The sequence below is a fragment of the Grus americana genome, chromosome Z (genome assembly GCF_028858705.1).
Source record: "Grus americana isolate bGruAme1 chromosome Z, bGruAme1.mat, whole genome shotgun sequence".
Lineage (NCBI taxonomy): Eukaryota > Metazoa > Chordata > Aves > Gruiformes > Gruidae > Grus > Grus americana.
The window spans coordinates 1,606,824-1,619,778 of NC_072891.1; the positions used below are offsets into that span (position 1 = coordinate 1,606,824).

Consider the following 12,955-nt stretch of genomic DNA (forward strand, 5'->3'; position numbering starts at 1 on the left):
TTTTGGGATTAAGTAGCTTGCTTGTAGAATGGTCTTCATAATGAAAATTACTTTCTGTGGAGTGCAGAGATGATATTTTCTTTATAGTGAGTTTATAGATTATGCACTGTACACATGGGGGAAGAATGACTTCACACTCCCTTTCTCATCAACTATCCACCTTGTAAGAACCGAGGTATGCTAAAATACAGGACATTCTGATGGTGAAGGGACTACCATGTCGCATTGCTCTAGCAAAGCTCTAAAAGAAGGGTACGTGCTTTTAAAATAACAATTAAATCTGAGACAGATGCAGTGAAGAGAAGGCTTATTGCTTAATAAGCCATATTTTTAATTTCATTTTTATACAGATTGCTACAGAATATCTATAGTCAGTATTCTAACTTTCATCATCTGGAATTCCAGAATTCCAGCGATTTTTAAACTTTTATGAAGTCTTGCAGTCCAAACTTTATAGTCTAAATATGGAGGATTTCAAGATTGAGATTTAATTCCCATTTCTAAAAAATCCTCATGAAAAACCTTTTTAACATGATCCTTGGATGGGGTCTAACATCGATGTTCATTGTGTGACGTTTGAGCTATGATCTCACAGCCAATTATAAAACTTCTGAGATATGAAATATTACATAATAATTTTATTTTTCTTTTGAATGAGTAGCAGTAAACTTTTAAAAAAGCAAAAGCTTAACCATTTTTCTTTGTCAGAAACTAGATATGGCTATTAAATGTTTTGAAGTGCTTAAGACTGTCCTGCAAAATAGTGAACTTGCTTTTTGATACATGTTCATTGGGAAAATATATATCACGGGATATTTATTTTCGGTGTCTCTCTTGCGTCAATGTAATGACATGTCTTCTCAGTCACACCTTGGGAAAAAAGAAAAGGGAATTATTTTCTTTGTTAAGAAAAATATCAGACAAAATGCAAGAGCAGAAAAGTCTGAAATTAGGCGTTCAGGAGTTGGAGGATAACAAACAAAAAGCTGTAAAGTGCTGTTCTGTTGGCACGGCACTTCAAACTGGCAGTCTGCGCTTGGATAGACAGATTTAGAAAAGCTAGAATGGTATGCAGGTGATGATCTATCTTTTTCTTTCTTCATCAGTGCTGGGGATTATGGGAGAATTCTCTTCCCCCACCCCGAATACTCTTGGAGTTGTTGCTACGAAGAGGGGTTCAGGCACTAGTATCTCCTAAAGGTTTAACGTGAGCCAAGATATTATTGATAAAGTTAGATCTGATGCCTGGGAATCAGCAGTTCGCAAACCTGATAAAGACTAGACTTGTCAGAGACTTGTTAAAATTTATCTGATTTTAGTTTCTTTCCAGAATAAATTGCTGCACTTAATTAAGAATTGTTTGATGTAGGAATTGCTTAGGAAATTTGTGACCAAAGTTATGTAGGAAGTTGCTGTCCTTTAAGACTTGGAATCCTATAAACTGTTGGCTACAAACGTATTTTTCTGAAGCTTTGGAGATTTCATTTTGACATCTGATGGTGAAGCTGTCTGTTTTCAAATGTAAGGCACTTGCACAATTAACATATATATTTTAACAAAAGAAGAGATGGATTTTCAAGCAGTTTGAGTCTTCCCAAGAAGGTGAAAAGGTGTGGAATCAGTTAAGTGTCACTTTTTCTTTTTTTTTTTTTTTTTTTTTTTTAAATGATAGCTGCAAACGTTAGTTAAGCACAGCATTTAAGGGAAACCTTTACTCCAACATAAGACTCCTTCTTTTGCACATCAGTAGAAGAGGGTGAATGAGGGTGAATCCAACGTTAGTTTGTATAATTTTTCTGTATAATTTTTGTTAATTCACTTTTTTTCTTCTTTTAACAGGGAAAACCAGACTTAAATACAACTTTACCAATCAGACAAACTGCATCCATTTTCAAACAACCAGTCACCAAAGTTACCAATCATCCTAGTAACAAAGTAAGATCTGATCCGCAGCGAGTGACAGAGCAGCCACGACAGGTAAGAATTACTCTCTTTCCATCCTTACTGCTCAGAAAGTTGAAACATGCTGAAAATGGGCTTGTTTTCAGCTCTGCTTCAATTACAGATGAGAATTCCTATCTGGAAGGTTACTTAGAGAAATGCGTGTAATACATACAATTTAAAAAAAATACAGAAATAACAGTCAGTTCATATGGAGATTATTTTTTCTTAATCCAAAACTTCACCTATATTTGATTGCCATATTCCTCTTGAAATTCAGATATGGGCTATGCTGTCACAATTAGACATCAAATGTAAAAAAAATGTCATGTGCAGCTTCTTAATAGAAGTTTCTATAAAAATACATGGTTATCATCAAGAAGTAACATCTCTCTTTTATATAGAAGAACTTTGTGGAAAATCAATAAATAATTGTATTTTAAATCCCTCTTTTTCACTACAATGCTACTGTAAATACAAACCACAGTAACATAAAGTCATCTTAGGCAAGTTCTCCTTTAGCTGCTTTTCTTTATATCAATGACAGATCACCTGTTCACACAGTGCTTTTTTGAGTTTATTTTTTATGGGGAGGAGGGAGCTGAGAAGAAACGGAAATCTAGTTAGTGAGTGAATGATCACATGAGGTAATGTAGTGTATACTGGATTGAGGTATTGTTTTTAAGTCTGACTTGTATTTTTTTGAGTCATAGCATTACTACCATCAAATTGAAACACCTTATTCTATCTCAGGAGTGCAGGGATGAGAAGAAAACGCGGAGGCATGTTCAAATGTTTGTACACTCATATGTCACTAACTTTTAACAACATTTCCTTTGAAACTCAAGCTTGTCTCTAATGTTGCACTTTCAAACATCTTGAATGCTGTTCTTGTAAGAAATAACATAAGGAATTTAGACTCTGCATCCTCTAAATTCAGGTGAGAAAGAAAAAGAAGAAATATCGAGCCATATTGGATCATCTTGTTGAGATGTCTTTTAGCAAGATTTGAAGGCCACAGCTAACCTCACTGTTGGTCCCGTGAAGTTCAGCAGGGGCCATGTAAGTGTATCACGTTCAGATCTAAAAGATGCATAATTGCATGTGTCTGTTGATTCTCTTCGCATTCTTTGGGTTTTCCTTTTGAACTACTACACTTTGTGTGTCAGGAATTTTCCTTTTGGTCGTGTCTGCTGAACCAGTAACGATCACCAAAGCATATGAAAGTTATGGCACCTTTGTGGCAAGAGAAATGGACGCCTGGCAATTCATATCTTGATGGATTTCAAACCCTTTCATGCTTGCCTATTTCCTCCCTGTTTTCTTTCCTCCAGAATCTTTTCAAGTACATAGTGACTGAAATCTTTGGGAACGCATCACTTGTCTTTTGAGAATGACTATCCAGTAAAGATTCACAGAACAGGCTATTTTCAAACCTGCCCAAGTTAAGTCTTTGCCTCCTTAAGATAGGCTCTAACAGATTAAGCTATAGCAAGATCTTCAAGAAATCGTCATCTGCTGATCACTGCGTCAGCATTCTTTTTCAATCAAATTCCTTTCTCCTTGCTTGCGAAGGAGAAGGGTCACTTTGGAAGAGGTCACTTTAAACACTATTCTTATTCCCTGTTGACATACTTCATTTGGAAGAAATGCTAACTCTGTTTGCATTGAATGTAGAGTAGTTAATCTTCTATATCTAACAGCAAAGCAAATCTTGGTGTGTCTTACTCTTGCTGTTCTCCAAGCTAGAATGCTGCCTTGAGCTGTTTCTGATTGGTCGTGGTCCTGAGTAGTGATGATTGACATAAGTAGGAGACTTGGGGAAGGGAGAGAACAGATTGTTACAGTTGTTTTTATATAAAATTTGAGTGAACAAAAAAATCTGGAATAAAGCAATTTAATGTAGGTAGTATGCTGTCAGTTACTGGAGAATCTTAAGCAAATCGACAGCTTTCCTAAACAATTTCCAGTCATCTGGTTTCTTTACACACAGGTTTCCATCATGCAATTAGCAATATTTCTTTAGTATTAGTACCCAGGAGTATGGAGGAACTCCAGTCATCAATCACGCGTGCACCCTTCATACACATATACATAAATGCACACACATGCACATCTTGTTTGAACATAGCATGCAGTTCATCCTGATGTTTTACTCACTAGCTGGAGCATAAATATTAATAGATATGATCTTTGCTTGGTTTTTGAAAAGCAACGATTCTTTTCTTGATGTGATCTGTTGAGACAAAGTAGAGAAGGCAGGGTAAGGACTGAAGTCGCTGGAAAACTTTAGTCTTAATAAAGCCTGCGCCATGTGGAGCACCTGTCACGTGAGATACAATTGTTGGACAAATGCAGCCTTGCAAGTGTATTTGAATTCTCTTCCCCTCCAGATAAAGCCTGTATTTTTGTTACAGAAATAATCCCTACATGTATCACTGTCTTCTCCTTCTCTCGTACTCAGCTGTGCAAATTTCCATTACCTAGACTGTAAATATATCAGTGTGGATATTCAGGTGAATGCTGGAACACTGACTATATTGCCTATTTCTATATAAAGCTTATTCAGTTATCACTTCCAGTGTCATTCCTCCCTGTTTCTTCAGTCCTTGGCCCAAATCCCTCAAGGGATTCTTGCTTCTGTAGTTTTAGATAGCCATCTCCAAAAGCTTTATCTGCTTATATCTATTGTATTGCCCTTTTCAAAAGACGGTCTAACCATAATTCCCTGAAAATTCTCTTTGGCCTGCCTCCTTATGTAGAGACCAAAATAAATGAGTACTGTAGTTCCGTTGGCAGGCAGTAATTTTTTTCATGACCTGGGAGCGAGAAGACATGCTTATTGGTGTTGGCAGGGAAGATATTTGGCAGCAGCTCTTCTTTAAGCAGTAAGCCCTGTGGTAGTTCTTGGAAAGATAAACTAATAAGAGCTTGCCTATGAGCTTCGTATAGGTAAATCTGTCAATTAGAGCAACAGGTCTTTGTGGCAACTGCTGGTTCCGTACATTCAGCACGCCAGTTCGTTGCACACAAGAAGTGTCATGAGGTTGTCTAAGCCTTTTTCAAGCAACAGCTCTGCAAGACAGCATCTGAAAGCTTTCAAAGCCATTCTTAAAGGTTTTCTAGATTAGTGATTATCAGTGGAGAACTTTACCCAAGAAAAAATGGAAATGTTCTGGAGAATCTTGGAAGTGGGTAGTGTCAGAACTTGAGCTGTGTGTGTATGCTCTGAAGGGTCTTCTGGTACTCACTAGACTTCTGTCAACTATCAGTTGTCTTCCTCTATGTGGCTTTTGTTCAAATACTGGTACCCATCAATCCACGGAGATTTCTCAAATTCTTCATATCTAATCAAATGACAGGAGTACCTGTAAGTTCCTCAATAGCAAATCTAATAGCCTCAATTGCAGCTTTCTTCAAAGTGCTTTAACATCTCTTTTTGAAGTATCAACCTGCTCAAAATATTTTGACTCTCCATAAGCTTACTTAAGATAGGTTTTTCTTACTGTTTCTGTGGCTTTGGGGTTTTTTCCCTCACAGAGTCCACTGATAAACCAGTGTATGAAAAGGAATTCTGAAGGATTGTTAGTAGGCCGTGCAAGGAAAGAAAGAAAAAACTTGTTTTAGCCTCCTCTCCACTGTTAGGCTTAGTAAGTTTTGATATGATACATTCTTGATGAATTTAAGGGTAACGGTTCGGATTTGAAAAAGTCAGATTAGCATTGCTGAAATTCAAACTGGAATTAATGATGAATCAAAAAATCATGCAACTATATCTACCATCTTCCTCTTCGGTGGTGTCGAGTACTGTCTTAAGACCACATTGTTTTCTCCCTCCTTCCTATTTAGCAAAAAGGCCGTTAGATGCAGCAGCACTTCGGGCACGTTAATGCTCCACTGGTGCATCTGGATTTGAGTATTCCTCAATGAAGAAGAGTGAATGTGAAGCAGAGGAAGTCCTGTAACTATTTGAAATTATTATAGGCAGTACATATTTTATGTAATCGCTTCAAATTGAGTTTCTTGCCTGTTAAGTGGTCTGCACCTAACTGGATCAAATGGAGTGGTGCTGCAAATCAAACTTCTTTCTTATGGATCGCTGCCCCTTGTACCTACACTCACTTGGTGTCTCCAAAAGGTCCAGGTCTGTGTCCTCTGTAGAGCACTTACCCTCTTCTTTGTGTGTTAGAGCTTCTTGGTTCACGCTGTTCCATGTTTATTGACCTTTTCAGGGTAGATATGAATTTGCAAAACACTGACCTCTATAGCTTCCTGATACGTTTGGCTAAAAACATTCCGCGAACACACCTCAAGTGTTTAAAAGAAGGCCATCCTTCTCTTCAAAGCTCATTTTGAGAAAATCAGGTAGTCAGTTAGTATTATGTGATCTGATTCATCTAGTGCTGTGGCGGACAACCACCTTTAAAAACCACCTTAGGATAAATCTGAGGGTATTTGCTCTTTAAAAACACCTTAGGATAAACCTGATGTATTTACTTATAACATCATCTATCTGTAGGCCAGAAGTACTCTTTAAAATTGATTTGAAAGTCTCTTTTCTACTTACTGCCATATATATTTGCAGTGGATTGTATTGTAATGGATTATTGAATAGGATTATATATGACAAATTAAATCTGACCATAGTCATTTCTTGGCATAAGATATATGCAGCCTAAAAAGCCTAATTTACGTGAAAAATTGCAGGGTGTCATTTTATGTATGTCTTCTTGTGAACAGTTCTTAACAAGAAAGATGTATTTAGCTCTTAGCACTTTGTATTTTGTCAAATAGATGTGATTTTATTTCCTGTGGATCAACTTAAGGGATTGGAATCTAAAATTAGATAGGGTTGGAAATCTTAAGCTTCTCAGTTAATATCTATTAGAATTATCAAAAAGAGGGATGGAGGAACCCAATGAGATTGCTAAGTTTCATCTCCCTCTCCCAGGCAGCTAAAGGAACACTGAAATGTTGATTGGCAATTATGGATGCAGCAGAGCTGAGCAACTCAGCAACTGGATATAAAGAGAGGAAAGAATTTATCCAGTTTTCTGGAGAAATTCTCAGTCCTTTTAAATTCTTCCATGGAGACTTTGAAAAGACCTCTCTTTAGTCATATTTCCTCATTTAACTGCCTGCAATGTCAATCACTTGAGCACTTTCCCAAGTGGTAACTGACATTCTGGTCTCACTTAGCCTTTAAAACATTTTAAAACATAACAAACTTGCAGGCTGTCTGTGTCTGCAGTATAGTATAGACGTGTTGACTATATTTTGTGTAGACATGACTAACGTCGGCTCGCGTACCAGGTTATAATGCATCTGCGAGCAGTGTGGAAATAAATATGGTTCCTGAGAGCTGGGAAGATGCCAAGGCGGCTACCTGGAGTTGTGACTGTGCTGTTAAACTTGCTGTGTCCATCACACTTCTGAATTAGATGGTAGCTTTTTCTGACTACTACTGTTGCAAGTTAAGAGCAGATATCTGTAGCTGTCTAAATAGAAGAAACCACCTCAGGAAACAAATCTCTGAACTCACCAACACCAGAATCATTGTCCTTTCTACTGGGTATCCAGTCAACTACATCATTCTGTTGACACCTACGCTATTTTTAATACTCTGTAAATAGTGAATGGCAGATGAAATTTGAGGTTCTTGATGGATTGATTTATGTATAAATCAGTCACCCTCCAAGAATGTTTGAATGTTAAGAACATACGTGCTTTTCTTTTAAAAATAATAGAATTGGAATGGATTCTTTTCCAGCAAAAATTTCCTGTAGGCTTCCATCGCTTGGGCAACTGCAAATAGACTTTTATTTATGTAAGGAAAAGGAGCAGCTCATAATATGTTTGTATTTGGTGGTTCTTGCAATGGAGAGGCTAATCTATCATTTCTTTGTTGTCTGAATGAGAAATAATAGTTGCTTAGGAGATTGTGTTTTTACAGAGATCACGGGTTAGATTATAGTTCACCATTAGTCACAAATAGCTTTTCTTGGACAAGAGACAATTATGGAGGAAGCAATATTTTATAATTCTCCAAACAAAGAACTTCAGAAGCACAGCTGTAGTACAGCTCTGCCATTGCGGAGTTTCAGAACAACAAGGAAGCGAAAACTCTGCTCCACCCTGGGGACCTTGGCATTGCATTCCCATGCTGCCTCCTCCGTCACGGGGGAAGAAAACCAGGGTTGCCCTTAGTGTAGTAAATTTGAGTGATAAGAGATGCATTTTTTTCTCGACAGGAGATTATTGTGTCACTTTTGGCATAATGAATATTGATGAATTTCCTAGGAAATGGAGCACTTGGCTGCTGCGTCTTTCTGAACCTGGAACACTCAAACATCAATAGATGAAGGATCCAGGGTTTAGGCTCTTTTCAGTGTGTGTTCCCTAACCACTACTTCAAGCAAAACTAAAATTGAGCCATTTTTCATCCTCCAACAGGATGAATATCCCTAACTGACTGATGAACCCTCGGAATGGTTATTCATTTTGTGTTAGTAATGAAATAGCACATCGTAACAATGATGAATTTTGAAATCTGGTTCTTTTCTCATTCCTTCCTATCCTGGTCCCATCAGGATTCTCATTACTGAATAACAGGGTCTCATGTTTGCTGATGCTTCTTTCCTGGAGGCCTGAATCTTTCTTTTCTGGCTGTACTGGTGCGTTCTCAGCAGGAGGAAGGAAGATTGGACCCGATCAGCCTGCCCTGTGCTTCAGGGATTACGATACTTTCCAGGGCACTCAAGCTGAGAAAAGCTGAGTCTGGATAGCTCACTCTATTTTACAAGGAAACCTCTAATTTTGAGATCATGTAAGGTTATTATGCAGAAGGTAGCCTCCGTTGCTGGCAGGCGTGTATTGAATTTGAGTGGCTGTATCTGCAGACGCTTGTGCTGAGGGGCTGTTACTTGTTTTATGAAGTCCAGATGGCTTTGGGCAGGAGACGAATGCCAAGGGCGCAGTCTGCCATGGCCGTGCTCTATGGATCCTGATGCCCAGCTGTTAAACTAGATGGGGTTTTATGAATTGCTCCTAATTTAGGTACCTATTTCTCCGCTTAGCGGGTCACAAATCCTCTGAACCTGAGCTTTATTTTCTCTTTCTATTCCCTCTCTCACTAATGATGAGAGAATTGCAAGTTAAATAATGTAAGCTATTTTTAGGGCTGTAAACCTCAGAGGCAGATACTCTGCGCATCGAGACTTGCAAAGTCACTTGAATGCATACTGCCGTTGCTGTGGAATGGTTGCATCTTCATCATGTAAGTGAAGTAACAGAAAAGCTTTTTCTGAATTTGTATTAGCAGCTTCTTCCCTCTCTCTCTGTCCCTTAACAGCTATTTCTGGTGCAGCTGATAGGGAAATACTTGTCCGGGTCTAGTCCAACTCAGAATCTTCTGTAAGGCCCAGGAAGAGGTACAGAGATTCAGAGTGGACTCGTAAGAACCCGTAAAGGTTTGGAGAACAAATTTAATAACAAAGCTCTAGGAATGTGATTCATTTCTCATGAAGAGCAAAAAAAAAAGTAAGAGTGACTTTGGCAGTCTCACAGGAGGTCTGGGGAGATGAAAATTTGGAGCACAATCGTTGTAGTTTGCAAATAATTATGTACAATGGTGCTGGAAGCTTTGTGCTAGGAATATGCTTCACTTCAGTCTTGTTTTAACAGGTATGTCTAAGGGCTACCTGCTTTTTTCTCCCTGGCATTCACCCCAAAGTCAGCTGAGGTGTTGGTAGTTTTTCCTGCATTCAAAATCAGTCCTTCAAGAGCTGAGCGAACGCTGGTGCTGGAAGCTCCACCTAATCAATATTGCACTACACTTTCCAAATCTTGGAAGCGTTTATAAACAGTGAAAAACATGAATAAGCTTTGTAGCAACTTTATCAAGATGGGAAGCTAACCCAGTGATGAAATACTGAATTGACAGAATTTTACTTTGACTCCATTTATCTGAATATAATACTACTTGTAGAGTTTGGCTAGTGAGTTGCTGGGTTTGCCTTTCTAACGAAGGATTTCTTCAGCGTTCTAGCCATCTTTAAGGCACTGCCACTTCATCCACAGAGCTGTGAGGACTGCTACAAGACATCTCGAGTGCTTTCTTGGGGTGGGGGCTTAGCAAAGGTGGTAAACAGCAGGAGTGAATGACTGGAGGTACTAAATATTTAACATTTGACAAGATAAAAGATACTCAACTAACAATGTAGCTCAAACCTGGGTTGGAATGTTGAAAATGAAGGCTAGTTAAGAGCGAAGAGTCAGTTAACAGGAAGCATTTGAAGTTTAAGTGGTTCTAGTAAAATGAGACACAAGCGGCAATGGGTATTTTCAAAAAGCTGTCAAATCACAGAGATGTCAAGAACGTGTGATGTAGCCAGAGTTTGCAAATACGTTGAAGAGCTTAGGTGATCCTGTGTGGGCTTTCTAAGCTACTGAGTTCTAAAGTTGGTGACAAATGTGTCCTATTGTCCAGAGAAGAGTGCTTAAATAAGTAGATGTCTACAAAATGACATAGTAATCTCTCAGGCAACACAAATATCATTCAACCTACTGATTTATGAAGCTGTAAAGACATGTCGTGGAGAGCATTGCATTTTTCTTAGCATAGCTGCATGTTTTATTTTCAGTCAGTAGTATACTCTTAATGCTAAGGTAGATGGCTTTTGTTGCTTTTTTCTTTACCTTTACTACCTCTGTATCTGAAAAAATGGTGGGGTTTTTCTGAATAAGAATCACTGATGTACAGTGCTTCAGTTCTGATGCAGTGTGACTAACAGTATAGGTTCCACAGAAGATGAAAGAGGATGCTCCAGTTGTTTCACTTCCAGTTTTAGAGCAGAATGTGACGTTCGAAAGCCCTATCTTAAACTGAGGCTTTTGGGTACCCAGCTGCAACAAAGAATTTCCTAAGAATTAGAGTAACTGCTTGTCTAATTTTTTGTCTCAAGTTTTGCAGGCATGACAAGAAATGTTTTGGTTTTTTTCCTCCCCGATATCCTGCAGAAAAATCAAACTATTTCTGAATGCCCTTTCCACAGGAAACTGCACAGCTATGTTCTTGCTTCCCTCCTTATTAAGATCATTTGTTAAATGTAGCTTCCTGTGGAATGGAAATCAACTTTTTAAGTAGCTTTCATCACTACTAAATAGAAAAGGTGTTTTTTTTAAGGAATAGGTGTGGCCAATCTCCAGCCCAGAACTTCAGGATGAATCTTCAGACCAGCAAGATAGGAGTGAGTAGGGAAACCTCTATCATTAAACACGAATCTCTTGGGTCAAGAAACTGGTTTCTGTGAGAAATGGAAACATGTTCCCAGCTAATAAACAAAGCAATGGAATTGGTTTAGGGGGTTTTTTTATTATTTTTAATGAGCGATCTTGTTTTCTCTTTTTCAGCTCTTCTGGGAGAAGAGGCTACAAGGCCTCAGCGCATCGGATGTCAGCGAACAAATCATAAAATCCATGGAGCTACCTAAAGGTCTTCAAGGTATTGTGTTCACTTGCTGCAGTTGCTTGAGATCCACCAAGTTATCTGTGCTTAAAAAGGACAGAGGTTTCGAAGCTCTTAACAAGTTTTCAGTTTACAGTCAGATTAAGTAAACTTTAGATTGTAAATGTTCTTGCTGACAAAATACCTCAGTCTCCAAAGCAATGTTTATTTTTAGTTCATTTATGTAGTTAATATAAACCACACTTCAGAACTGCACTCTTATTGGTGAAAGTCGATCTAAAATATGTTCAAGTCGTAGTTCAGAATTAATAACTTTGTTCCACTGCTTGGGAGACTTCCTTGGGAATTTGAGTGTTGTAAAAATCTCCAGTGTTTATTTTCCAGAATTAATTTAATACCTTGTAGCATTAAAGCAAAGACTGTACTGGTGTGGGTTGATAGCATGAAGCTGCAAAGAAACTATTTCAATATGTGGCTGATAAATCTATGATGTGATCATCTTTATTAAAAAATTGATGATTTTATAATTGCTAGGCTAAGCAAAAAACCTAGCCAGTTTTAGAAATGAGGTGCCTTTTGAAATCCTAACTTACACGTAAATGAGAACCGTGCTATTACAAAGCCATTTGTAAGAACTTGCATTTAACTGTTTAGATTATACAACCATGTGTATCACTAGTATGCAGAACCTCACAAACTGAGAAGAGCTCTGCCACTGGAAATTGCACATGGAATGGAAATTGTAACTACTCAGTTTTCTTTGTTTTAGGAGTTGGCCCAGGTAACAACGACGATACCCTGTTATCAGCTGTTGCTAGTGCTTTGCACACCAGTTCTGCGCCTATCACGGGGCAGCTCTCTGCGGCTGTTGAGAAGAACCCAGCCGTCTGGCTTAATACATCTCAACCCCTCTGCAAAGCTTTCATAGTCACAGATGATGACATTAGGTAAGTTTTATAAAGTCTTCGACAAAATGAAAAGCAAGTTTGATTGAAGTAGATTCCTTTCTGGCTCAGTGCAGTCCTGGAGATAAGGGAAGAGAAGTGCGAACATGTTTCTTGTACCTGCTGATTAGTTTAGTAACTTGAAAAAATGAAAACCTGGTTTTTCTCTTTGTGGTCAAAATAAGAATATAAAATATTCACTAAGGTATGAGGCATAATCCACATTTTCTTTCCCAAGAGAGTGCCCTAAACATTAATCTGTAGTCGTGGTCAATATTGGCTTTCTTCCTTCCCATTTCTGGTTTGGTCAAGTTAATTTGTTGATCTCAGTTGTAATTTCAACAAAGGAGAATAAGAATATTCCTCTATAGCGTATAGCTTTGTGGCTAATACAGTCTCTTAAAGTGGGAGATTGAGATATGATATGAAAACACAGATAGATCTACTCGCATATGGACAAAGATTTTTTTTTTTTTTTAATAACCGCACTGTTAATTTTATTTTCAAAGAAAGACTTGGCCTTTTTTTCCCTCCTAGAAGCTGGGGCTTTGGCACTGAATTTTAGGGTTAGGACTGAGATTTCCTGTTGCATTGTCTAATTGCC

At 38.1% G+C, this 12,955-nt stretch overlaps 1 protein-coding gene across 1 annotated transcript in view; it reads left to right on the forward strand.

The window, feature by feature from the left end:
• Positions 1-12,955, forward strand: part of MBD2 (methyl-CpG binding domain protein 2) — a 40,778-nt gene that overhangs the window by 18,324 nt on the left and 9,499 nt on the right. The window contains exons 3-5 of the mRNA XM_054809477.1: positions 1,840-1,977; positions 11,353-11,443; positions 12,177-12,354. Of these exons, the coding sequence (XP_054665452.1) occupies positions 1,840-1,977; positions 11,353-11,443; positions 12,177-12,354 (407 nt within the window). The remainder of the gene's footprint in view (positions 1-1,839; positions 1,978-11,352; positions 11,444-12,176; positions 12,355-12,955) is intronic.